Source organism: Trichoplax adhaerens, genomic scaffold, assembly GCF_000150275.1.
Source record: "Trichoplax adhaerens TRIADscaffold_6 genomic scaffold, whole genome shotgun sequence".
NCBI lineage: Eukaryota > Metazoa > Placozoa > Uniplacotomia > Trichoplacea > Trichoplacidae > Trichoplax > Trichoplax adhaerens.
Window position 1 is genome coordinate 3,238,158 of NW_002060948.1, and position 19,429 is coordinate 3,257,586.

General features: G+C 33.2%; 1 protein-coding gene across 1 annotated transcript; it reads left to right on the forward strand.

Annotated features, from left to right (window-relative positions):
- Positions 1-10,388: 10,388 nt before the first annotated feature.
- On the forward strand, positions 10,389-18,028 carry TRIADDRAFT_64013 (uncharacterized protein; the record flags this gene model as incomplete). Its single annotated transcript, XM_002113336.1, has 22 exons — positions 10,389-10,452; positions 10,646-10,775; positions 11,037-11,100; positions 11,198-11,286; positions 11,428-11,567; positions 11,710-11,828; positions 11,977-12,096; positions 12,197-12,301; positions 12,416-12,451; positions 12,532-12,627; positions 12,710-12,760; positions 12,875-12,967; positions 13,063-13,122; positions 13,306-13,416; positions 13,541-13,690; positions 13,780-13,917; positions 14,056-14,172; positions 14,816-14,902; positions 15,006-15,051; positions 15,174-15,292; positions 15,383-16,238; positions 16,674-18,028. The coding sequence occupies 22 exons, from the start codon at positions 10,389-10,391 to the stop codon at positions 18,026-18,028; spliced, it is 4,146 nt and encodes a 1,381-aa protein (XP_002113372.1).
- Positions 18,029-19,429: the final 1,401 nt, after the last annotated feature.

Genomic DNA, 19,429 nt, shown 5'->3' on the forward strand with positions numbered 1-19,429 from the left:
TAGTTATTGTACTACAAATATATAAAATACATCTAAGTAGTATAATATTGTATTTCTTGATCGAAATGAGTTTGATGTTGATTTTGATTTATTTTCTGGCAAAGTTCATATTTATAATATTCTTTAATAGTACCATAGTTATTTGTCGAGAGTGTATTTTTCTTTCATGATTGAAGTTCATGATTTCATAGCCTAATTGCAATATACGAAGAAAAATGACAATGCTTTCCCCATTGAATCAAAACGATAATTATCCTTTACATGTAACCTAGACGTAATCGTAGACATGGCAGCTACATTGTCTATTGTGATATTTCGGAAGGTTGAGACTTCGGTATTAGTCGCAATAAAGTACAATAGAATAGTTAACGGAAGAGTAACCTTTATTGAGCTAGTGTACGAGAATAATCATGTAAGATTATCGTGCGAGTAACAACGTGATTAGTCGAATAACTATAGTAGTGTAGAATAGGTAAAGCGTGTAACGGTGTTAGCTTACCGTGTAACTACCAGAACTAACTAACGAAATAGACGAAAAAACATAGCTTTTATAATGTTAGCAGCACAGTAGGAGGAAATTATTTATAGACGCGAATGATTCATGAAAATAGGTTACCTCTATGTTAAGCTAGTGCTACGGTATAATCTAGCTAGAGTAGAGTACAAAATATTTCTACAGAGTAAATTGTTAAATATAGATCATACATATTTAAAGTTATGTTACAGTCTTAGAGTTATGCTACGGTCTAGTGAAAACTAGTACTTTTACTAAAAATAGGCTATACCACATTTAGAAGTAAACACCTCATCTATAACTAATGATTAAATAAGAATAAGAGCTACAATCTTGGGATAGTCACTCTTATCGATTATCGTATGCATTGGAAATCTGCTGACTTCTTGTAGATACCATAGTGTACTCTATAAGGGTGAATGTCAGTCGATGCTTTCTGATAACATTTTGAGTCTATTTTCGTACAATAAAGTATCAGATAATACAAATTTATATTTGCTGCTAAGTATTACAAATCCGTTTTACTCGAGAAAGCGACTATAAGTCATGTAGTTCAATCATTTTAAACGTTAATAATATCAACATAATATACAATCTTAATTCTAAATACCGATAATTTGGTGACATAATACAGCATAATTTAGATATCGAGTTAATAATGAAGCTAATAGGGTTTGATACATGCTAAAAATATCCAGCTCTGCAATAGTATACTGTAAATGTTGTGCTTTTACTTAAACAAATCGTGCATTACATTAATAGATCGAAATAGTATGCATAGATATCATCAATTGGAAGAAGCTAATGATCGTAGTGTTGTAAAAAAATAATCTATAATATAATTTTTGGAATTATATTTTCCCGTTGAAAAGTTTAGGTATGGAGCATAGTTTACTGATTGCTAACTGAAACAGTTTTTAATAGCAATACCATTAATTAAATTCAGTAACGACATATTGTTTTTGAACTGGTTTTAATAAATCCGAATTAGACTTTATCAAAATGTTATTTGAAATTCATAGCATAGATGCTTTGATGATAGCGCATAGTACATTATAGTTGTACGAGTTTAGTATAAGTATAGTACAAGTTTAGTATAAGTACAGTACAAGTTTAGTATAAGTACAGTATAAGTATAGTACAAGTAAAGTATAAGAACTAGAACAAGAACACTAGCACTAGAACAAGTAATAAACAACTTGAGTGATAATAATATAATTATTAAAACTGAGATTCGCACTCACTGTTTATCGCTTGTGTCGAAAATACTACGGCATATAAACTTGATAACATCTACGAATATCAAGTATTCTTCATTATTACATTTGTGAACGATAAAAAATAGCGTTAATAATCATAACAGGAAGCAAATTGAATTTAAGAGGTGATTTTATTAATAATTTATGTTATTTCTGTACGATCCAACCGTAAATAACTTGATTCTTACACTAGCTATTATTGTCTATAATTGACGAAATTCTACTTTGAAAATAGAAAAAGCTATCGGTATCATCAAGAAAGACTATTGTTAGATAGTTACTGTAATTTTATTTAAACTGTCAACTATTCTGAAGTAATCTCTGTATATAGCAATTACTTTTCATAGTACAGCATAATACTATGATATTAATTCCTAGATATGATGTCAGTGGTTAAAGTTTGTATTGATTGGTGATATACTATGCGGAATCTAAGATGAATTTTCAGTATAAGAAATACGTGTAAGATGGGTACAAATCCAAGACCTAGCTGAAAATCATACAGTAACGAATTTTGCATAACAATTACCGTGCTTTAAAAGCTAGAACATTACAGCAAACACTTTAATCGGATCATGTCCATTTTTCAGCCGATATTATATTGACTAAAGTCAAGCACTGTATACTGTAGGAAAAGGATAATAGACCTAATGGATTAACATCAAATGTCCAATAAGCTTTTAGTTAATTTGATGATGCGATTCTTTAGCTTAAAACTAATAGACGTTCGGTTAAGGTTAATTAGTAACATTATTAATTGGTAATCTAATAAAGCACCTATCTAATATTTTTAGTAGATCTTAAATAATAAATATCTCTTTTAACTAATTTTTTCTCTATATTTGTCGATGCTTAGAGTTATTCTGTTATCAGTATTGTAACAGTAATTCTCATGCTATACATTATTTATTACATAAATTATTTCATTCATTTCAATAATCCTAAAATGAATGTAACGTAACGCAATGGAAGAGAAAAATAATATCAAGGAATCTAGTTAAATACTAATCTTTTGTATTAAATGATCAATTGCCAAGATCTGGTTATCTTTATGCCTTCGACGATATACTATCGGAAAAAGGTATCATATACCTAGCAAACTAACATAACAACTTCGACAGGATATCTCTAAAAAATTAGGGGAATTTTCTGGATTATCAATGATTTAAATAATATTTATAAAATGACAAAAAATGTTAAATTTATGATACCATTCTTTAGCTCCCAATTGGTCGATGATAGAACGACTTTCATTATTTGGTATCTAATAGCGATCTTATCCAGGTCGCAGGCTATATGTAGTAGTTATTAGTTGATAGATATTTTCGCTCATTAATTCTATCTTCCATTTTAGTCGACATTCAAAATTTATTTGTTATCATCAATAATAGGACAACAATTCTCGCACGACGTGTTGAAGTTTTCATCAATAGGATAATTAACTAATCAATGAATTCCTCAATTCCAAGGTGAATTTAGGTTTCATGTGCAATAGAAGAAAAATCATTAGCATAGTAAAGTTTAATTAAGTTGCTAATTCTAGGCATTCAGCGATAGACAGTTCATAATATAGTATTGTCCGTTGGCTCATGATTTCGATCGTAATTGATAATATAGCATGACTCATAAAATGATAAATCGTATGATTCATAGCACTATTGTTTAGTTACTGTCAATATCATTAGTTTATTTGGCTCCCGATGAGAAGAAAGTTCAATTCCGAAGGTGCAATAGCCTAGTAAACATATTTCAATGAACAATAGCAAAAGCAAAATAAGAAATAATTATCAACTTTGTGTTGATACAGAAGTAGCTGCTTATTTGTAGATATCATAATACATATTTATTCTTGTACACATGTCGTAACGTGGTAACCAATTTTGAGCTACTAAATTCAAAATGCCTCCGGCGATGGCAATGCCCTAGATTATAATAATGATGAATACAATTACTGTTTGTCAATTAATTATGACATTTAATAAGATCAAGTTATTCTTGCATTTGCCTAATATTGTCGATTAAGCAGGAGACAAGATCGCATTTTGGATTGATTGAAAACGTTGATTGATTTTATTATTTAACTCTAGTCTTCAATCTTTCCATCGCTATTGTAATTATTATTCATTCTCTATTGCAGTACGATAACCAGGGGCTTGCCGAACTATCAATCATTATGTAAGCTAGGCTTGTCTGAAAATCGGTCTAGTAGAATATATATTAGTAATATATTGAAAGCCTACTTAGCATGCCATTGGATTTCCTCTGCTTACTTTACCAAAGTTATATTGATTTGAATGCTATCCGATGACATTAGCTTGTATTACAATGAACATTATCTACCTATGTTGTGCTTTACTGGCATAATGATTGTTATAATAGCCATCAATATTAAGTCACTTTACTTATACAACAAGAGCTTGCACGATACTGTTAAAGCCTATTAGTTACTCTTGGCTACAATCTAATCGCTATTATTATCTGGTGTAGAATATAGACTGAAAGGGTGTGCATAAGTTAGTAGCCAGCTCTAGCCTGCATTAAAGTAAATCTATTAAAGTTGTATATTTTACATTACTTTATGTTATCAATCGGTATACGAGAAGAAAGTTTAACATTGGCATCTGACCGAAAATTTTGTGCTTCTAACCCGGAAGGACTTCCCGGAAGCCTACTTTCTATACGATTTCCAATTAGTCTACAATAGCGTTAAGCCATTAACGATTTTCTGTTATAGTTATACTGTAAAAGGCTGATTTACTTCTTGACTGGACAATAGAAGAAGGTACTAATCCTTTATTATTATGCAGTGCGTCATAAAGTGCAGAAATGCAATCGAATATTAAAGAGAGAAAAATAGACGGCTTTTACTGTATTTGTATTCAACTGCATTGTTATGACTACTATTATATCCTGCTGCTAGATAAGTGATAAAATCAGAAAAACAAAACAATAATAATTCTATTAAACCCCTTAAAAAAACATAGTTACAACAAAGAATACTATTGATATAATAAGTCCATCAGTCAAGGTTAACGATTACTAGATTTAAAATATTATACAGCATTTGTTTAAAATATGACTTGTTATTCTAATCGTCAAGCATTATCATGGTAATCCATAAATCTATCTTGTGTCTGTATCACACGACTTTGAAACAGTTAAATAATTAATTGATTGAAGGCTGCAAAAGTAGCTTAAAGTACTATGTAAGTGCACACGACATGCAGTATGTAAAGTCAGAGAGTACTCGAGAAAAAAGCAATATAGTCTCTGCTAAAGTATACTCACTGTCAGTATAGAACAATATTAAGGAAATATTTTTAATATATCTATGAGTATAACGTAGGTATGTTATCCTTGTTGCCGTGACACTCTACTATAGCAAGATTTCATCGGCTTAACGCATTATTTTTCAATTCTGCATGACTATCTATCAATCACTGCTATTGCAAGGATGTCACTAGAAAGTAGACATTAGTATCATGTTAGGGTATACTTGGGTCTAGGGCATTTTATGCCGAGTTCTACGTAATGGTAATGGCGATCCTTTTGCTTTAATTTGATGATGCATTGATATCCTGTGGTTTATGCTTACTTCAAACACAGTTCTGCGCTATCCTGTACTCGATATCTATCGATGTATTGAGTGATTATAGGATAGAGAATACATCTAAATTTGGCATTGGTATTCGTTTACTTCGATGTTGAAGTATCTATTTATTTACCGTTGATTCATTTTAATCATTTAATAATAATAATGTCGATTTGAACTATTTTACTTTGGAGAGTTGCCATCGATACCATGTCGATGCAGTAGATGGTGGTATAGAATACGCATGAGTCGAGCTGCCTTGAACCAGTCGCTTCTGGAGTACAGTACAGTACACTACAATATATTGTACTACAGTACAGTATACTGTACAGTACTGTATCGTACGATGAGCTACAGTACAGTTGTTACTATCCGAGTGAACTCATGACAATGCATGCTGACAGTACACATAATTTTCAGATTATGATAGGTTATTTATTACTCTACATTTCGGTACACTTTTTTGGCAAATTACTGCACGATTTGGCCATGCTCATTTTAAATTTGTGCGCTGGGATAATTTTTGGACACTCTGTACACCTGTCGATGGTTTGGTTAGACCCTAGGGCTGCAATGACTCATAATAATGCAGTCATCCGTCGAGCGACGTACTGTACAGTACGTCACCAGAAGAAAGCAATTCATAGTCGTGACAGTGAGTCAGTGGTACAGTACTTTATACTCTTGAATACAATAGGCGGCTGGTCCAGCAACGTAGTGTACAGTACAGTACTGTGCGTACTGTGTCCAATACCAGAAGAAAGAAATCCACAGTCGTGACAGTGAGTCAGTGGTACAGTACTTTACACTCTTGAATACAGTAGGCGGCTGGTAGGCTGGTACTGCCATTGCGCTGTGTATTGTATTGGCTGGATTGGATGGCAGACGTCACTAAACAATCGGTTGGAAAGTCCCGTACAACCAGTGGAGAGCAAGGCCTAAACTTTGCTGGACAGAGGGCCTTTGAATTCATTGAAAGTAGATCATTTTAATTAATTTCCCGTAGGCATTGCCAAAAGTGGTGCTAATTTACCGGTACGATAGACGCAAAGATTGAATGATTGCAGGTAAATTGGAGAAAGGACAAGTAGTAGTGTATTTGAGCAGCTGGTAAGGCAAAAGTTTGTTTTTGCTTGTGGTGATCGACAATTGGAAAGAAAAGTTGGACTTTTCAAAGGCAGATTCTACATTAATTAATTATTTTATCAAGACGGTGGAGAGAAAGAAGTAGGTACTATTCAAGTCGAGGTACAAGTAAAATGGGCTCTAGTCTCATGCTATTTTCGTTAGCTGTTTTTCATTTTTTTTTTCTCCTCTGATTAATGAGAAATGACTACGTAACAGCATATCATTCATTTCGATATCAGTGAAAGACATGCATTTTGAGCCGATAAAGAAAGCTACACTCCATTGGAGTCGATAGCTAGCGAGCTAAGTTAACTCGCTTGTAACGTTATAATTCTACTTTCCAGTAGATGAATCAATTAATGAACTATAATGTGAAGTAAAATTACCAGCGTTCTTCATGTTATATCCATGGGAGAGAAAAAAAATTGCCATTTACATTGTAGCCAGTGATGAACAAATTGTATTGACACGGCCTTTCCTACTATTGTATTTATAATTTTGGGTGATATCCACTCGCGATACGAACAGAGTAATACTATGGTAGGCAACAAGCTATTTTTTTTATTATTATGTATTGCTGAACTAAAGAATTACGTATTTCAACTACATTACAGAAATGGAGAACGATTGTGGGCTAGGATTGCTAGCATTTCCATCGTCATGTTTTACTTTGTACTACATTTATAACCTAGTACAATAAGTAAAATTAAATTAAATGACTATTCAATCGGACTGTACTATATACTATTTATGTATTGACCAGCAATGTCTAGTTATTCCATTTTGCTAATACAATGGTCATCAAAAGTGATCAAAAGGCGTCTGTTTCTTGATTAGGACTCCTCATGATGACGGTTGTTAGATGCAAAGAATGGAGTAGATCACTTTCGACATCATTAGACATTATGACTACAACTGAGTACAAGTTTTACAAACTAGCAAAACACCCCATGGACTAAACATGACTAATATAGTCATCAACATGATCAATGTTGTTGTATGCTTGCTGCGGGATAGAATACTACGAAGTAAGTGCGTAGTCTCCAGCGCTGTCAAATTGCGTCCATTTGCTTGGATTATATAGTTATTATTGATACTTTTCGATATCCAGACGATTGGCTATCTCGATTAATTTTGACAGATACAGATACTGTCTGGCTCCCCGACATCTGACTATATAGCCTACCGGGTTACTACAGTTAGCGTCTAGCCTCGGAGTAGCTTCTGCTACGATGCTACACCGATCATCAATCAGTATTATCGAAATATTCTCCATAATAAAGAGCCGTTTTTAATTACAAATTTATGACCCAACTAAAAAAAGGTCCAGTCCTTTCATAGCTTCGTCATTACTACTTCCCATAGAGTGTTTCAGACGATATGAATCAGTGCAGTCTAAGTAATACACACAGCAATAAATAGCTGTTGTTACCCCTCTTCAAAATGATGTTGTGAACATACAGTCTAGCATTGACTTTTCAGTACTGTATGAATGTAACAGTTTATCATGTCCATGCGTACCATTGCGACGTAACAATAACATCAGAATTGATAATATAATTATACAATTATGAGCGTAACAATCCCACCTAGGGTTATGCTTTACTGGATATTACTCCTCTACGATAGTAAAATGAATAGAATAATTTGTCGTGAAAAATTTTAATAGGCTCCTTTCGTTAACACTATAAACATCCAAAACAAGGATGTAATTCAAAAAAACGTTTGATAAATGTGACTACACTACTTTATTACAAGTACGTACATGCCTGCCTGTCAATTAATGCACTTTCTTATAGTGTTAACTATCGTCATCCATGTCATAGTCGCCACAATATGTAAAATTTTACGACCAAGTACATGTAATACTCGAGTGCAGAAACAGTACATAAAATGAGATTCATCCCTACACTTAGCAGTGCATTTCTATCTTAATGTATTTCCAAATAACTGAAACAAGACCGAGTTATTCGAACTCAAGTCGCTATTTAGCACTGCAATGACTCACCAAATTTTTTTGGCTTTTTTCTTACCAATATGCGAGCAAGCGAATACCTTCCATTTATACAGTATTTTAGAGACGTTTGATGATGATTGTGTACAGTATGTAAGCATAAAATCTCCTGATCACATTACTTATACACGTAGTACTGTAGATATTTTTTGAAAGATACCGGTATTAATCTAATATAATCTTTATCGTTGAATGTGCTTATGGTACGAGTTATAATTTTTATTAATTAGCGGAATGGGCGGATGAAATAGAGTTTATTTGGTGACAACTGGAGATGTATCGATTCGTGTATCGGAGATTTACAGTAAGACTATGACATTGGCTATCGAAGTACGGTAATGAGCAGCACGGGTTGTAAATTCTTACAGCAAGTAAATACTCTTGGAGTCTTAGTGTTGGTACTGTTATGCCTCTGGCTAGTAGAACCTTTGCGAATAGTGATACAGTGATGCACACAAGCTTAATGTTATCGATTTTTAACGGAATGAAACAGGATGTAATCAATGGTCGAAGAAGTTTACAGTAGTAAGATTTATATGACATGCATCACATTTTGATATACTGTATTTCGCACATTGTTGCTGACATGTAAGACATGTTTATTACAGCTTAAATATGCGGTACTGAACAGTACAGTACTTACTCCTTGTAGAGATACGTATCATGCGTACTACTATAGTGTACAGTATTCTGGACCAGGACACAGTACTGTACTGTATGCAGTGTACAGTAGAACTGTTCTTCAGTTCTAGATGAACAATCTGCTGTACCTTATTATTTGTTTCCAATCCAAAAGAAAACAGTTACGATGGCCTATGAAGATCATGAAAGTCACTTTCATGGGCCGTCGTAATTTTATTTTTCCATCGGGCAAAGTTAGTTTAAACAGTTACGATGGCCTATGAAGGTCATGAAAATCAATTTCATGGGCCGTCGTAATTTTATTTTTTCCATCGGGCAAAATTAGTTTTGTGTATCGAGTTGCTAACTGATCATGGATTATCAAGTAGCTATTCACTGTACAGTATACAGTAATACTGTTAGCTATCTGAAGCGCTACTAAACGTCAAATAGAAGTATGCGAGACAATTAATACCTAATAATATAATCTTTAGTACACAATCTCATCTCGAACAAATAACGAATATCAATTCACTGTATAGGAAAACTTTTATAAAGTAAACATTCTTAGAGTTAGATCAATGATCTACTCATCTACTGTTATGCGAAGATGATGAAAATTAAATTTGATTTTAATTATTGTACGCGACTTGTATAAGAATACGCGTAAGAAAATGAGTGCTTTTCTATCGGATTTTGTCTGTAATTCACCAAAATCGATTAAATGATAAAAGTAGGATATGACGGACGTGCTAGCATATTAATTAGTTACGTATATTTTATTAAACTGCATTACTTCTGTCACAACTTCAGTACCTCTTGATTACTCATAACTTCACAGAATACAGTAAGTAGTTGATAGAATAAGAAATTCAAGTTACGGAATAGAAATAGCATGACAGTATCTACCTACGGGCTATTTTTTACTTTATTTGTCTTGTAGTAGTTTCTGTAAAAATTTATGTAATTTCTGCATATTCACCAAATCGAATCAAGTATAGTCGTATTATATACGCGTATACCGCATATTCAGCATTTTATCCTATGCAGAGTTGTCTTGATCTTTTAATATCTATGCTATATATCTTGACTTTTGCAGATTTAATACACAATTGGATTAAATTGGAGGTGTTAACTATCGACCAATTAACCTTTCAAAGCTAAGCAACTGTGTCATTAATCCTTGGTAACAAGAGACGATATTGCCCAAATTTTTGAGAGACCGGCCTCGTTATTTATCTGGTTTGTAACGCTCTTACAATGTCATCTTCAAACGCCAGCAATCAAGATAACGTTACTGCAGCAGCAGTAGATTCCAACGATGGTAAAAACTGTACTGTACTGAAAATTTTATTACTATCTTGATATTATTACGAGTCAACATCAGCTACCAATAAACTGTGCCTATTCAATATCGACATTTGATTATTTGTTATCCTTCTATATTTTCACTAAATACTCTTAATGCAGATGTTAGCCAGTTAATTTTCATGCAATTTTACCAAATTTTTTTTCAGTTGCAGGCGACGGACATGCTGATGATCAAATCAATACATCAAACCGGAATGATGATATCGACAGCTCTCATGTATCTGCAATCCTTAGTTCTGCATTAGATAACGCTCCTAATAAAGAGACTACTGGAAAGTATGAATTGTATACAATAGTTTTTATAGATAGTAGTAGTTCTAATACATACATACTTTTACAGTATAGCATGATTGCTATTATAAACACAAATCAGTGAGTGGTACGGTCATTGTAATCGATCACTATGATGTAGAAATGTAATAGTCTATTAGTATTACTAGCTAAGGTACTCTGTATCTTTATTGTATAGCAATAAATTCATGCTTATAGAATATTTCATACAACTTTTCATGTAACTACTGTATTCATTTGGTATAGATTTTCACTGATGTCTTCTGTATTCGGAAAGAAAGACAAAACTGGAAAAAGAATTAATACGGAGGTAAACCGCAATTATAATTGCACTCTTACGGCTTTCAGAAATTATTGGTATAAAGCATGTCAAGATTTGATTATAACTGTAATTTCTCAAAAAAAAGGACGGCAAGTGTTTAAAAGTATCATGGCAGACTGATAACGGAAAGTGTATTCAAGAAAAAGCATCAGTATCTAAAGGAAAAACATTACGGTAGTTTTATTCATTACAACATCTAATCAATCTCTGATTAATTATATCCAATGACATACCTTTCATGAAAACGTTAGATTGATCTTGTAGTCTTATTGTGGATCACCATTTAAACAATATTTCTTTGGGCCTGTAATTTAGGGAAGTTTTACAGCAATTTTACGAAAAGCACGATTTAAATTTTCAAAACTACAACGTTTATTTGGAATCTTCACAGTCTGCGTTACCGTATACCTTCAACAGTTATCCGCTAGGTGGTTGTACTATTCATGTGAAAGCAGGTAAAATTCTAAATTATACGGTATAAACCTATTTGCTAGATGAACTTGATTTGAGTAGCTTAATATCAATCCTCTTTCTGTTAAATATTTCTACTACTTATCTGAAACCATATTAAACTAACTAACTTGTCATGATTTTTAGTTGATGAGCAAATTCTTAAGAAGACTAAAGCAAAACAGAAAAGGCCTGCGGCAATAACAAAAACAGACAGTAAAGATTCGCTCACTGATACGAATGATAGTCGAAACCAGAGTCTTAGGGTATAAATTGAAATACACATATAATACTCTTATAAGTAATAGAAATGGATCCAAATTTTCTTTATTTTAAAATAAAAATAATGTTGTTTTAATCCCTTAATCAACAATCTTTTAGTTAATATTCTTGTTACGCTATGATTATTTATAGAAGAAACCAGATTCTAATGAGCCACCTGTTAAACCACCTACTCCAATCTCTGAAAACTCTGGTAGTATATCGAAAAAGAGTGGAAGTAAATTAGCTGCAATTTTCAATAACTCATCAAAAGTATGCATGATCGCTTAAGCTATTACTGAATAATAAATTGAAATACTATAAATTTGACGCTTGATTAATGATAAAATATACCTACTTTGTTAATTAAAAGCAGTCTGAAGGCATCAAAACTTTAGCAGATTCTTTAGAAGAAATAGAATCTACTTTCGAAGAGGAGAAGGAAAATTACATTGAAGAATCATATACATTTCTACTGGTAAGAGCTTTCTTATTTATTAATATATAGGATAGAGAATCTAGGGATTCTTTCACGACTTTAACGACTTTAGCAATTAAATATGAAACAATTCATACCTTTTTGTTATTTTAGAGTGATTCCTGGAGAGACTATGTAGAGGGATCAGAGGTATGTTTATGTAACGAAAGTGCTTCCTACGGAGTAGCTAAAAGATTACCTGAGCTCACAAATTTTTGTTGCTTATCTAGGAATTAAATAAACGCCAAATGGACCATCAACAAGCTATATGGGAGTTGTTATCGACTGAAGTTGGCTACTTACGTGATCTCAAAACAATTTTACAGGTCCGTGAGGAAATGATCTACATATAACTATAATTATTACCGGTATACATTATCTTAATCTAACTTTGTATATTTTAAATAGGTTTTCCAAGGAAGCCTTTGCAGACTTCGTGCAGAAAATTATTTGCAAGATGTTAGTGCAATACAGTAACTGTTGATGATATGTTTTTATCGTCGAACTGTATGAATTATCCTCTCTTGTATATTAGTCTTCCTAATTATAAAATATCATTGTAAATTATGACAGGTGGAAATCAGTAAACTGTTCTGCAACATTTCTGACGTTTACGATTCAAATGCAATATTATGGAAAAATTCATTTGCCCCCATTGTTGATCAAGTAATGTTACTTCTTAATTGTTTAGTAGTATTACTTATCCTTAGAAAACACCTTAATAGGGAGAATTTTTATTAATGATTTACCAAATTTTGCAGTTAAAAACAACAAAACAACCCTTGACGCTTGGTTGCGCGTGGGAATCGTTTAATGCCACGGTAATATTGTAATATCCTTTTCAATAAATTTACACCTTGAACTAAAAAAATGTATAGTAGAAGTACAAATATTGTGCGAAGGTTATTATGTATTTTGGGCATTATCAAATTTGAATAAAATTTCATGGTAAAAAATAGCTGAAGCCCCGATTTACTTTATTTACCCTTCTTATTAAACGCTAGATAAGGGAACATTTTACTCCATATATACACTATTGTGTTGAGCAAACAAGGATGACTACATATCTTAAAGAGAAGATGAAAGACAGTAGCGAATTTAGAACTTTTTTGCAAGTAAGTAATTATTATATCTTAGTGCTACTGTAATATGATATGATTAGATGCAAATTAATATTAACAAAAGTAAGTGCGTAAGTAACAAAACTGTTTGACTTTATTTTTCAAATTTAATTTATAGTGGTGTGAAAATCGAAAGCAACTCAACCGTCTACAGTTACCCGACTTACTAGCAAAGCCAATGCAAAGAATAACAAGATATCCCTTGTTGCTTAAAGCAATTAGAAAAAATCTTGATGATGAAATAGGCAAACAAAATATACAAACAATGGTAAATACTACTTTCAATAATTAATCAATTAATAATACATAAAAGTACCCTTCTTCATATTTGGATTAAATGAATTTTATTCTCTACAGAGTGATCAAGTGGAACAATTTACTACAAAGATTAATAACGCAATAAAAGACCAGCAAGAATATGAAAAAATGTGTACCTCAGTTAGCCGAATCGAAGGCTATACTGTCATAGAACCGATAAATGAAGAAGTCGGCAAGGTATATAACAACTCTTGCTGTTTATGTCTAAATTGAGGTAGTGGTAGTAATTACTCATATTTATACCCTCCCTGACTTCATTTCTAAGAATTGGAAACTACTCAGTTTTGATTATGTAATTTATAATTCTTCTTCTAGTACTTGAACAACTTTAGTAATCTTAACTTAACTGGTTCGATGCCCTTGATTTGTCCGAATGAGACGAGAGTAATTATTAAAGAAGGACCTTTGCGGTTAAAAGAGAAAGATGCTAAGGTTTGGAATATCTATTTTTACTACAACCACAATTTACAATACGAAAGACTAGAGAAATGCTAGTGTAAATCTCTCCACACTCTAATTGCTCCATCGATTGGCTCACTAAACGATACTTTTAATCAATATCACTGAATGCTACGGTAGCAAGAAGCTTAGTTAGCAAGTGGTCAAATAGGCACTGTTCGAAATGTTTAAAGTCTTAAAAAGCTTTTACAACTTGCATTAAGCCACTTTATTACCCAACGTAACAAATGTTACAAAATCAGTATTACTGTAAAATACTCTCATCTTCAATAAGAACTTAAACTGAGGCAGACAAGCAGGTTTGGATCGATACCCAATCATTGGATGATAGATCCTCCAAAATATCTAAAGTATGATTTAATTATACTACAGCTGACTGTAGTTAATTACTTAAATTGTATTAGAATTCTTTAATAAACCCAAAGTGTAAGGTTTTACTTTAAAACCCGGTCGAAAAATGTTTTATATTAGCGCCGATCAATCTACTGTCGTTTAAACGTAATATTGATAGAGTTCTCAACAATTGGATAAATAGTACAGCAGACGTTACACTTTTTCTGCACACGTAATTATAACTATTACTCAGTAACGTTCAGATCTGTTCTAATGTATGTAGATTGATGCATATGGGTTCTTATTCACCGACCACCTTCTCATCACAAAGCAGTCCAAAAGCGGTAAAAGAATTAAAGTTATCAGACAGGTATGCCAACCGATTTATGTTGTTACTGCCAATGCAATATAACGTAACCATCGATTTTAATTATTACGTTATTAATTTTAACTGTCATATTCTATATCTACAGCCCTATTTATTGAATAAAATCAAAGTATACAATCTAAAAGACTCAGGTGAATTTTTTACGGCCATCCAATAAATGTTTCTGTTAAGGCTAAAATGATTTCTTATGTTTTTTGACTTACTATTTATTAACAAATTATGAAATACGTTTTTATTTGTCAATACGAAACAGGCTACTTTCTAATCATCTACTTAAGTGAATTCAATACTGCAGTATCCGCTCTAGCGTTGCAATCTACTAGTTCGGAGCATACCAATAATGAATGGATAGATGCCATCAACAAATCTACTGTATGTACAGTTTGCTTCTTCAATAAACCTTATTGGGATAGTTTAAAATTTTATTCATACTTGATTGATTATTTCAAAATATTCTATTAGAGAGAATATAAGGATCTGCTCGCTGAAAATGGAAACTTCACACAGTTATTTGGCACTCCTCCTCCATCGCCTATAGCCCGTCCTTCTCGCTTCCGGAGATCTGGACATTCAAATAGCAGTGATCATTTAATTATGAATGGAGAGAGAGGAAGAAGCATCTCAACGATATCTAACCGATTGGGGCCAGAGCTTGAAAGAAATAATTCGTTTTTATCTATTTCATCAGAGAAATTACCTAATAGTAGTTCGAGAAGAGGATCCATTGCGTCGGGAGAATACTCTCCGCCATCATCTCCTAAGCCTAAGAAAATGATAGCATCACTGCGACGTTCTCAAACGGTACAAGAAGGAATTGGTGCTGGAAGATATGAGCACAAACGCAAATCTCCTGAAAAATTTCAAAGTCAGGATATTATAAACTTTAGCTTGCCTGTACGAAATCCGGAAAGATCTAATAATGCAATAACAGAAGGGATTGCAATTGTTGCTACCGAATCGGAAACGACCTCATTAGGGACTACCGAAGCAGATAAAGAAGAGTCAAGTACGAATCTCAGCGAGCAAGATACTTCCACTAATCTAAATCCAGATGAAGGTAAAATCTCTAATGTTACCAATCCTGAAGGTAAAGATGAAATAGACGAAACGATCCGGGAATCTAATGGGACATCTAAGGATAAAAATAAAAACGATGATATAGCAACCGTTCAAATTACGCCGAGCGGGTCTCCACAAATATCAAAGTCAAACAAAGTTTATGATGGAAAGATGAAACTATCTAAAACCAGATTTAGAACTGCAAAGAATCGATTCAAAGAGAACATAAGTGATAGCGATCATTTAACTGCCGAAAGCGGTGAGTCATCTGAGGTAGAAGAACGAAGTGATTCACAGAAGGATACAGAAAATTTAGAAGAAGGAAGTGATTTACAGAAGGATACAGAAAATGTAGAAGAACGAAGTGATTTACAGAAGGATACAGAAAATTTAGAAGAAGGAAGTGATTTACAGAAGGATACAGAAAATTTGGAAGAACTAAGCGATTTACAGAAGGCTACAGAAAATTTAGAAGAACGAAGTAATTTACAGAAGGATACAGAAAATTTAGAAGAACGAAGTGATTTACAGAAGGATACAGAAAGTTTGGAAGAACTAAGCGATTTACAGAAGGCTACAGAAAATTTAGAAGAACGAAGTGATTTACAGAAGGATACAGAAAATTTAGAAGAAGCATCAAACTCCAAGGAATCACATGATAATCTGTTGAGTAATGATGATGCAAACGTGGAAGAGTCACCTGAGTACGCTAAGTCAGCATCTACTAATAATGAATTGGAAACTGAAAAGACCCCTAAAGAAAAAACAAAGGAAGACGTCGTGGATGATATACGGTTGACTGTTAATGACGAAGATCAAATCAAAACTGAAATCAGAACTTCTGATAATCAACAAACCATTACAGAAGGTGACGTAGGTAATAATTTAGAAAGCCAAGCAAGTGGCAATGGTGATAGTAACAATGAAGAACCTAATGTAACGGATTCGAAGCAAGAGATTAAAGAAGTAGATAGTGAAAATCGCAATCAAGTAGAAGAAGTGAATCCGTTAGTAAAGGAGGAACAGTCGACCGATACTGACGGCATCAACGAACAAATTGTTGGAGATTCCGATAAAAAAGAAGATATACCAGACAATGAAGCCATAGTTGTACTAGCTGATGATATATTGAAGGCGGAAACCGTTCCAGTAACCTCGGATGAAGTAAAGGTTGACGAGAATATGGCCGAGAACGCCGAGATTTTAGATACTGGCAAGGTCCCCACAGTAAAGAGTGAAGAAGTAATGAATACTGAATTACCTGACAGAGAGGAACTTCCTCAAGAAACGAAAACAGAACTTATAAGTAGTAACGAAACAGCGTTGACTGAAGAAAGCAGCAATGCACCAGTTCTTGATGCTGATAATCGTGTTGATGAAAATCTTTGTGATCAGTCTGATGTGATTCCGAGCGAATTATCACCTGACTTGGCGATGCCAAGCGAAGCGCTACCTGGTAACGAATCTGAATCCGCATTTTTAACCATTGCACCTCCGCCAGATTTTGCAGACGACAGCTACGACGACGTTTTCGATAATCAATTTCCTGAAAATGAGCATACTGATAGGGATGTTGCTTCTTCGACATCTGATCAGGACGAAGAAGACTCTAAAGCGGTGGAAGTTGTTATTGATGATTCTGAGCAAGTCACCCATAGCGATGACGATGTGGACCGAGAATTATCGGACGGGGATGATTATGAGAACAACCCCGCAGCTGACGCCGAGGTTGACATGGCAAATTATAATTACAATGAGATGCCACCAAATAATTCACAGAACACAAGCGCAGATCAAGATCCAATATCTGATGGTATTAAAAGCCCGCCCCTAAGTAGAGTGACAGAAAGCTTGTTGCGGACCCCGTCGCAAAAAGGGCATAGGAATAGAAGTAAGCCAATTGACCAAAGCATGTTGCAGATGAAAGATGGCGTAGAATTATGTGCTCTCCAACTAAAATTGCAGAAATTAGGGGCAACCAGAAATCCCATCAAGATGGCGCAGGCCAAGCGACTGTACTTGAGAACGTTGTCTTTATCTGCTCAGTAAGTCTGGTATAAAGTCGATTACAGTTTTCCACGATTTTAATTAATTAAATGCCCTTGTTGACCTTCGCTAAATTTAGTTTTTATTGGTAATAGACGGGATTCTTTTACGATATATAAAATCGTGTGTCACTTACTAAATTTATGATTGTACATATTACAGGAAAGTCTAATTTTGCAACATTTGGATTTGAAAGTATGAAAGTTTTCTACTGATAGCTACAACTGGGTTTTAGATATTGAATTCAAAGGCAAATTCTGGTCATTATGCAACATAATTATTTTATAATCCTTTCTACCGCGGATAAGTCATGCTGCAATTTAGACAGAATTATAGGAGGAAAAATTATTTTGTCTTTACAAATAATTTAGATCGATTATTTTTTATATTATTTTATTTTATTAATGTAATAACGCGCTACGATAAGTTCGGTTTTGCTAAGGGTCAATGAAATATAGAACTGACACTTACAAACAACGTTTCGGGATTATATCATTTCTACTGTACATGTATCGACTTCTTTATTAATTTAATATAATTTGTAATAAACTAGAGAACTTGGCATGAAGCTTTTTATCATTGAACGTTTTTACAGCATTACCCCATTTATATCAAACGCTACAGTTAAAAACGATATTATTATTTAACTTATCATTTATTTGCTAACAAAATATAGTCTTATAGGGCTTTGACGTTATGACCTACACTATGCGTATATATGAAATTTTTGTCTCTCGTATAATATCTTTCAACATAAGGAACAGGTTTTATTGGAGTAGTACAATATTAAACAGTCCAAATTTTCATCTAATAAGACAATGGATAGACAACTGAAAAAATCTTTATGATTTATTTCATTATGACTGTTTTTCTTATTAATTTACGAGTACTACTGGAAGATTCATTTTTTCAATAGTAAGGTAAATGGTATTAATTGGTGCTAATACCAACTTCATTGAAGTTAGCTTAAAATAAAAATTTTATGGTTATGATGTCTACACAATTACGCACTGTATGGTATGAAATTGTAGTAAAAATAAACTTTACGATTTGATAATTACATTTTTAATGAATATAGTTCGTTATTAAGGGATGCGATTTCAATAAGCATGGATATCTTTGCCGAGTATTCATTTACAGACTGTCCTGCCCTATTTTATCAGAGTTTCATCGAAGTCGATAAAGGCGCAAAAGCGTGTTGTGTTCAAGATTTGTAAAGACTTTGAAAGAATCGCATTGTACGTAGACATTCTCAGCTATCAAGCTAAAGAAAGATATTTCCATTTTTCTGTCAATTTCGCTTGCGTCTACAGGACAGTGCAACACACTGTACGCATAGTAATTGCGATATTGCCGCATGCTTTTGTGGAGTTTTATCTACTGTATTATACTGTAGTATCTCTA